Below are 9489 nucleotides of genomic sequence, written 5' to 3'. Positions count from 1 at the left end.
CTATCTTTGGGATTTTGACCATTCTTATCCATGTGCTGTGGTTTGGCATTGCGGTTTTAAAGTCCTTTGCTTTTCAGGCACTTACTTTTATTAACTCCCTTCATTTTCTCTTATTCTTTGTCCCTTGAGTGAGTAGCCAGTCTTTTAGTTTGCTCCTTTATATGTAAAACACTCTCTGGTGAAATTGTTTGGAAGGCAGAGTGAATGGGGTCTGAAGATAGTTAACTCTGCAAAGGAACCTTCATAATGTTCAACATGAATCTCAATTTAGACTAGGCCAGTTTTCATTTACATTTTTTTTTTCATTTACATTCTTAAGGGTAAATAAAATGATAGAAGAGACATATCCCAGGTGATATGTTCTTCTCTCATGTGTCACATAGGAGAGTAACTTTCTTTTTCTTTCTTGACAGAATCATCACACTCACCTGCTGAATCTTGAGAGTGCAGATGCTGGAGATTCTGCTGAGATGGCTGAACTTCCAGGACCATATAATTGTCCCAAAGACCTAGAAATGGTGCTGCCTAAAAGTCAAGATGACTGGTCCAAAGAAGACATTGTGCAGTTACTGGAATATATGGAGAAAAGCATTCCATCCAGTGAGAGGCACACATTCAAAACGACCCAGTCAATGGTGGACTGGGAAAAAGTAGCTTTTAAAGATTTTTCTGGGGAAAAATGCAAACTCAAATGGTTAGAGATTTCTTATAACTTGAGAAAGTTCCACACTTTGAAAGAAATAATCCAGGAAGCTAAGGAAAATGTTAACAATCCTTCCAGAAGCAGAAATCAAAAGAAACATCTTGATTTACCCAAGAGGCCCCTGACAGCTTACCTTCACTTTTTTAAAGAGATGAGACCTCAGTACCTCCAAAAACACCCCAAGATGAGCAACCAGGAGCTGACCAAGGTTCTGTCTGAGGAATACAGGAAGCTGCCCGAACACCTCAAGCTGAAATACAGTCAAGATTTCCAGAAAGAGAAACAGGAGTTTCAGGAGAAAATGGTTCTGTTCAGAGAACAGCACCCTGAACTAGTCCAGAACTCCAAGAAACCTGATGTCCCCAAAGGAAGTCAAAGCAAAGTGCCAAAGGAGTTTCAGGAAAATGTGCAAAAAGTGAAGCCTCCCCCAGAAAACAATTTACCCATGAAGTGGAAATTCCATGGAGAGCCCAAGAAGCCCCCGATGAATGGCTATCACAAGTTCCACCAGGATCTCTGGTCGAGCAGGGAGCTGAAAGTGGTGCCCCCGAGGGAGCGCATGGTGGAGATCAGTAGACTCTGGCAGCGGGTCCCCCAGGACCAGAAGGAGCTTTATAAGAAGCAGGCAGAGGGACTGCAGACACAGTACAAGGTGGACCTTGATCTCTGGCTCAGGACTCTGTCTCCTGAAGAATATGCTGCTTACAGAGAGGCGATTTGTGCTAAGCATAAGAACATGAGCATGACAGGGGGCCCAAACCCCAAGATTAGAAGGATGGGTCTGCAGTCCCCATCATCAGGGAATCTGCAAGGAAGACTTAGAGAGGACCTGGGGCTTCAGGCTGCAGAGTTAGCATCATCGTACAGGATTAGAGAATATTCTCCTGCCTCAGGGAGATCAGAGGAAAACAAGGAAGAGGAGGCAGGCAGAAGCTCCTCAGCCCCCAGCACTGAGGATGAAGATGGAGATTCTGAGCTGGAGGACAGCAGCTCCAGCTCATTGTCCTCAGGGGACTCCTCTAACTAGGATTCCAACTGAGTTTTGCTTCACAACCTGAAGGGACAAAGAACTTTCCAACAAAAGTCCATGGGCCCTTCTCTCTTTTGCCTCTTCATTGTCTTCCTTCTTTCTCTCCCTCTTCATACAATGTGGGACCTGTTGGAAAGAAAGCATCTTGTGCTATAATTTCTGGCCTCTCCATCTACCCCACATTCACCTCGAGAGAAAGTCAATGCAATGACCCCTCATGGAATAAACCCTGAGCTGACTGGGCTGTGGGGCCCCTGGACTAGACTGAGCTCCCTAAACTGGGAAGGTTTGCTCTCCTCACCCTCTGCCTGTCAGATGTGTGAGGGGCTCCAGGGCTCTGTGACCCCCCCTCGTCTGTGACCTTGTCCCTCAGAACTCAGGCAGTGAGCTGGGGAGGGAAGATCTGATTGACTGGAAGTAGGAGACTTGCCTTTAAGAAAATTGTCTCTGTCCCTTCTCTCTGAGGTGAGGGGCTGGCCCTTCCTTATCTTAGAAGCAAGGATGGGCATGTGGGCAGCAGCATTTCTCTATATATATATTTATTCTTTGAGTTATCAGTGAGATTTTTCTTTCTGATTTCAATAATTATAAATTAAAATTTAAAACTGCTCCATTTGAGTTAGCTTTTCCTTAAAACCATCATCCTTTGACTCAATGGCACTAATTTTCCAGGCCACATCTAAATTTCTTCTGGTTTCTGCCCCAACCCATTCCTCATGCTGAAGATTGTAAGGAATCATGTTTGTACCATAGACTTGGTTTTTTGCATTCTGTTATGTGATTGTATTAAACAGGTGTTTTGTATAAGCATTTTAGTCCATAGGTTACTAAATTGTTTGGGAATTTTTATGTAGCAGAATGACATTACTTTTAATATTTTGGTTTATTTATATATTTGAAAATGAGTGTAAACCATCATGATCTCATTAAACTTTTCTAAATATTCTTGGCTGAAAATGAAAAATATTCATTTTTGGCTCTCATGCACTGTTAGTATCACAGAAGTAGTTGTGTTCTTATATATGAAAAGGGATGAGTTTTGAGAGTTCATCTTACTCCTTGATGTCTTAGGGAAATATTTTATTTTTTATAAATGTACAGACAAGGAACCTACTGTAGAGCACATGGAGCTCTGCCCAGTGTCATGTGGCTGCACGGATGGGAGGGAGGTTTGAGGAGAATGGACACAGGTGTCTGCAGGGCTGAGTCCCTTTGCTGCTCACCTGAAACTATCACAATATTTCTATGATTACTTATTTTTTGTTTTCGGCTGCACTGGGTCTTCATTGCTGACCAAGGGCTTTCTCTAGCCCAGGAAGTGGGCTCCTCTTCCTTGCAGTGTGCGGGCTTCTCATTGGGGTGGCTTCTCTTGCAGACACAGGCTCCAGCTCATTGGCTCCGCAGCTGTGGCACATGGGCTCAGTTGCACTATGGCCTGTGGGATCTTCCCAGACCCGGGATCGAACCTATGTCCCCTACACTGGCAGGTGGATTCTTAACCACTAGATCACCAGAAAAGGCTTACCACATTGCTATTCAGCTATATGCCAATACAAAATGAGAAGTTTTAAAAACAGATGCAGAAAAATACAAATACTAGATCAATATAAGTTCAAAGTCTGAATTTTCTAATAGAAGCAGATGGCATTTGTTAAAATTATAAATCTATATTTGTTGCCTCATCTACCCAGTCATGAACTAGGAATAAAACTGAAATCATAAAAGATCTAATTTAAGATTAGATTTAGTGCTTCTAAAATGACTGACCCACAGTTCATTCACACCCACAAAATGTTAAGTGGATTTCTATGCTCCTGGCAAATCTAAACATATCTTTTGATTGAAAAACTCACAGAGAAGAGAGGGAGGCACTGCTCACTGATGGCCAGACAGCTTCTCCCTTTCCCCTAGAAACGAAATTGAAGCCAGGAGTCTAGCAACTCAGCCGCAGATATATTTCTGCATTTTTGCCAGCATGACCCAGTGCTCTACTTCATTAGACCTTCCTTCTCAGAACCTGCCCAGCCTGTACTTCTGATCCCTTCACTGTAGAAGGACAGGTATGGGGCAGCAGCAGGAGGAAAGCAGGGGTCAGGGACTCAGCTCTCAGGATTCTCGGTCTCCCCTTTTCTTGTCTGCAGCTTCTCTTTCAATGAAGGGCAGGAATTCTTGAATTCTCAGTCCTGGAACCCTTCCAAGATATTCTGCTCCCTCTATACAGGAGTGGAGCCCACTGGTTCCCCTGGAGGTGCAGGCCCTGGAGGTGAGGGGAGCAGACTCTGAGTGTAAAGAGCAGCTCTGGTACCCCTTCAGCCCCCCTCCCCTGCCCCCTCCTGCACATCCTCCAAGGGGGACTCTGTGCTGAGCAGAGCCTCACCCCCGCTTTCCCAGATGTGCCAGGTACACGAGCTGGTCTGGGGCCTCAAGGTAAAGCTCCGTCTCTGGACAAAACCACATTGGACTGTTAGAGTTTCAGTGCCTACAGAGGCAGGGAGGAGAACACAGAGCCCAGTGTTGCCATCTCCAAGGTCTGCAGGGTTCCTTCCTGCCCTGAAGGAAGGTCCCAGGGGGTAGCCACCCCTTGAGTCCAGGGCTGAGTCTACTGGGGCCCAGCACCACTGTGGGCAGATTGGCCTTGGGCAGGCAGGAGATCACCTCCCTCCTGGGTCCAAGTCCCTAGGTGGGAAAAAGCAACTTTCATGTGAGACAAGCTGGCAGACACCACCTTAAATAAGTGATATAACTGTTAGGGACTGGGCCATACAGCAAAAGGTGAGCAGCCAGAGAGGGAGTGAAGTTTTATCTGTGGCTCACCACTGCTCCCCATCACTCCCATCGTCACCTGAACCGTCTCCAGCCCCTCTTCCCCCAGGGTCCATGGAAAAATTGTCTTCTCTGAGACCGGTCCCTGGTGCCAAAAAGCTGGGAATCCCTGATCATTATCAACAGAGGGTCCACCATCAAAATCACGCAACATTAGGTAGAATGCAATAAAAACAGTATCACTTTTGTGATTTTTCTGGTCAAAGATGCATAACTTATTTCTAATCCTGAGGAAACAGACTAAATTACTTTAAGAGATATTCTACAGAATATCCAACCATGGTGTTTGCCTGGTTGTTCAGTGGTTAAAACTCTGAGCTCTTAATGCAGGGGGCACGGTTTTGATATCTGGCCAAGGAACTAAGATCCCTCATGCCCAATGGTGTGGCCAAAAAAAGTCCAGTCTTTCATCATCAAAAGTATCAAGGGCATGAAAGCTAAGACTGAGGAGCTGTTACAAAATAAAGGAACAAAAGACACATGGCAAATAAATGCAGCTTGAGATTTTGAATCGAATGCTTTTGTTATAAAGGACATTATTGGGATAATGGGCAACTCTTGATGGAGCTCAACTAAAATGACAGTAATGCATCACTGCATCTGATTTTGATGGTTGTATTGTATTGTTATGTAGGAGAACATCCTTATTTGTAGGATATATATGCTATAGTATTCAAAGGTAATGCGGTCCACAGCTTACTCTTCAATGATTCTGGAAAAAAGAAATAATTGTTGCATTAGATTGCAACTTTTTGTATGTTTGTAAGTCTTTCAAATCCAATCAAATAGTTTTAAGTGAAGTTTCTGTTATAGTCATCTCTGCAGTTAGTGTATCAGCTCTGATACTGTGTTATCTCCAGTTTAGGATGCACATGTCATAGGACCCAGAAGCAGATCAGAATCTGAGGATAAGCAAAGGAAGAGAAGGGCTTCCCTGATGGTCCCGTAGCTAAGACTACTTGTTCCCTTGGTCAGGGAACTAGATCCCACATGTAAGACAAGACATGCTGCAACTAAGATCGCATGCTGCAACTAAAGATCCTGCACGCAGCAACTAAGACCCGGTGCAGCCAAATAAATACAGCTTTTTAATAAAGCCTTTGTTAAAAAAGAAAGAAAGAGGGCCTAAACAAGACTCTCCGAAGACAAGACAGTACTAGAGACACTCTGAACTAAGGTTTTTTTCTACTAACACCCTAATAGATAGGGATTTGTACTTACTAGCATTTGTCCTATAAGAATATAGTTTAGTAAACTGTTCAAAATTCATGTAATGTGAGGGTTCATTCTTCTCAATTTATTCTTTTTGTTGATTTTTTTTGTTGTTGTTGCCCCCATGACAGCATGAGGGGGATCTTAGTACCCTTGGCCTGGGATGAACGTGTGTCCCCTGGAGTGGAAGCACAGGGCCTTAACCACTGAACTGCCAGTAAAGTTTTTTGTTGAATTTTTGAAATCCTGTGTTTAGAAGAAGATATCAACTTACAGGAATTCAGTGGTTTTTTTGAGCAACAGATAGCATGCTTCTATGGAAAGACCTCTGGATAAGGAAAATTATTGTCAAGGGCTCAAGCCTTGAATTTGATGGAATCCCAATCTGCCTTATTCACAAAGCCTGTGTGACAAACTCTAAACAGGAGTTTAAGAGAAGTGCAACTTTATTCATATTGAAGAGATAAAGCAATTCACTTCCAACTCAGTCTATTTTTAATCAAAGGAAATTGCACAAAACACACACTCATACATATCCAATAATATACAGAAGAAAAGTACAGGCGAGAGATTTCTGAGTTACTCAAATCTGTCCAATTTAAGTCAAAAAATGTTAACTGACAATTTTGCAAATTCCTCCATATCAAATTTGCAAATATTTACAAACTTAAAGTAATAATAATTTTATATAATTTTATTTCTAATGTGGAAAACTTCAGATGTCTTAGAAGTTGATTTTTCTCTATTCTGCATTTTTGAACCATTAAAAGTCTTTTAAAAGTTGATTTCCCAAGACTTCCCGGTGATCCAGTGGTTAAGAATCCGCCTGCTAATGTGGGGGACACACGTTCCATCCCCGGTACCGGAAGATCCCGCGTGCTACGCGGGACCTAAGCCCGTGATCCAGACTGCAGAGTCCGAGCCCGCCTGCTGCACTTACTGATGCCTGAGACCTCTAGAGCCTGTGCTCCGCACGGAGAAACGCCCGCGCAATGAGCCGCAGGCGCTGCAAGGAGAGCAACCCCCGCCTGTCACAAGGAGAGAAAGCTTGTGCGCAGCAACCAAGACCCAGTGCATCAGTGAAGGGAAGGGAAGGGAAGCGAAAGTCGGTCGGTCGTGTTCCACTCTTTGCAATCCCATGGATATACAGCCCATGGAATTCTCTACGCCAGAATACTGGGGTGAGGGACCGAACCCAGGTCTCCCACATTACAGGCAGATTCTTTACCAGCTGAGTCACAAAGGAAGCCCAAGAATTCTGGAGTGAGTACCCTTTCCCTTCTCCAGCGGATCTTCCCGATCCAGGAATGGAACCGGGGTCTCCTGCATTGCAGGTGGATTCTTTAGTGCAAAAATGAACAAATATTTTAAAAAAGTTGATTTGCCTTTTTATTTTTTTCATTTCCAAATTTCTTCTCTATAAAAGTAGGCTTCATCGCTGTTGTGCCTGGACTTTCTCCAGGTGTGGCTTCTGTGTGTGGGCTTCTTGTTTTGGAGCCCCTCCTGTTAAGGACAGGCTCCAGGCCTGCTGGTAGCGGGTGGTGCAGCCTGCGGGCTCAGTTCTGTGACTGTAGGGCCCTACAGAGCAGGGTCAGCAGTTGTGCACAGGCTTAGTTGCTCCTCAGCAGGTGGAAGACTGAACTGGTGTCCCCCACCCTGGTCCCCCGCCCTGGTCCCCCGCGAGGCAAAGTGGATACCCATCCACCGGGCTACAAGGGAAATCCAAGAACTAGACCTTTAAAGTACTTTTGAAGGCACCTGTGTGTGAGTTTTGCTATTTATATCTCTTCTTTCACACTCTCAACAATGCCCATTGTAGGCTGTATGTTTTAGTATTGTTTGACTATTTTTGTTTTCTAAATTATTTTAATACGATGTTTCCTCAGTTTGCAGGTTTTTTAAAAGTTAATCAAATAGAATTGTACTTTCTAAATAGTTTCCTTTTTTGAATAAAATCATTCTCTTGTAATTCTTCTGTTGTTGTTTGTATTTTACTCATGTTTTCTAGCTGTATACTATTCTTGGGCTCCAAAATCACTGCAGATGGTGACTGCAACCACGAATTAAAAGATGCTTGCTCCTTGAAAGGAAAGCTATGACCAACCTAGACAGCGTATTAACAAGCAGACACATTACTTTGCTGAAAGAGGTCCATCTAGTCAAAGCTATGATTTTTCCAGTAGTCGCATATGAATGGAGAGTTGGACTGTAAAGAAGGCTCAGTGCCGAAGAACTGATGCTTTCAAACTATGGCTCTGGAGAAGACTCTTGAGAGTCCCTTGGGCAGCAAGGAGATCAAACCAGTCCATCCTAAAGGAAACCAATCCTGAGTATTCATTAGAAGGACTGATGCTGAAGCTCCAATATTTTGGCCATCTGATACGAAGAGCCAACTCATTAGAAAAGATCCTGAAGCTGGGAAAGATTGATGGCAGGAGGAGAAGGGGACAACAGAGGATGAGATGGCTGGATGGCGTCACCGACTGGATGGAGATGAGTTTAGGCAAACTCCGGGAGATGGTGAAGGACAGGGGAGCCTGGCATGCTGCAGTCCTTAGGGTTGCAGAGGCGGACATGACTTAGCAACTGAATAACAGCAACACCACTTGTCCAAGCTGAGGAGACAGAGCTGAGAGTCTGGTGCTGATGCCGGAGCAGACAGGATGTGAACCTCAGGCTTCTCACTGTCCTGCCAGGGTTCCTGGCTTGATTTCTTCCTGTCATTAGAAGCCGGACCAGGGAGCACACCCTGAGCGGCAGGGGCACCACATTCCCCGTGACGTGGCAGGGGGCTCCTGGATGAGTCCCCATCTGCCCATGCAGACCCCGACTTCTGTTTGTGGCTTTTGAAAACAATTTTATTGATAAAATTAATTAACATATAGATAATTAACATACAGTAAAACTGCACAGATTTAGAGTGTATAATATAAAATTTTTGAAAAAGTTTTTTTTATTAAAAAAAAGTTAAAGTGAGGATATTAACTATAGAGGAATAAATTAATAGAAGTAAAGAGAAGAGAAATTTTGAACCTTATCTAACAGGTAAGTGGGAGAAAGGTTTCCCGCTAACTGCTGCGGAATCTGTGAAGACTTGTGAGAACGGGTGGATATTTTTGTTGTGTCTCCATAGTTTTTCTTTCTTTTCTCCTTTCCTATTATGTTTTCTTCTCATTCCATTCTCTCTCCCACCCTGTCTTTGTGAGAGCTGCAGCACTTTGCCAAGGAGGTGAAAATTCCAGCCCTCGAGATGTATTTTAACATAGCTGAGCAGCTCCCGGGAAGATGCCAGTAATGTCAGAAGCCACATTGCCCTGGCTCCTGAACCCCATATCTTGGACAAGCAGTCTGTTTTCCTTTTCCTGTTTGGTCAATTTATTATTTTCTCTGTGACTGAGAGGTGGCTTCCCAGGTGGTACTAGTAGCAGAAAACTCACCTGCCCATGTAGGTAGACATAAGAGATCCAGGTTCGGTTCCAGGGTTAGGAAGATCCCTTGGAGGAGGAAATGGCGACCCATTCCAGTATTCTTGCCTGGAGAATTCCATGGACAGAGGATCCTGGTGGGATATAGTCCATGGGGTCTTAAACAGTAGGACACAACTGAAGTGACTTAGTATGCGTGACTTACGGGAATCAGTACTTTTCTCCCTTGTATGAAAACTTGCATGAAAAATGTTTCTTGAGGGAAAATTGTCTGTCTGCTTCTCTTTGTCTGTTCA

General features: G+C 44.0%; 1 protein-coding gene across 1 annotated transcript; it reads left to right on the top strand.

Annotated features, from left to right (window-relative positions):
- Positions 1 to 425: 425 nt before the first annotated feature.
- Positions 426 to 1730, top strand: LOC133240913 (upstream-binding factor 1-like protein 1). The gene has a single exon (XM_061405898.1). The coding sequence runs from the start codon at positions 471 to 473 to the stop codon at positions 1728 to 1730; it is 1260 nt and encodes a 419-aa protein (XP_061261882.1). The 5' UTR covers positions 426 to 470.
- Positions 1731 to 9489: the final 7759 nt, after the last annotated feature.

Source organism: Bos javanicus, chromosome 29 (assembly GCF_032452875.1).
Source record: "Bos javanicus breed banteng chromosome 29, ARS-OSU_banteng_1.0, whole genome shotgun sequence".
NCBI lineage: Eukaryota > Metazoa > Chordata > Mammalia > Artiodactyla > Bovidae > Bos > Bos javanicus.
The sequence above is the reverse complement of the archived record's forward strand: the minus strand, read 5'-3'. Positions and strand labels throughout refer to the sequence as shown.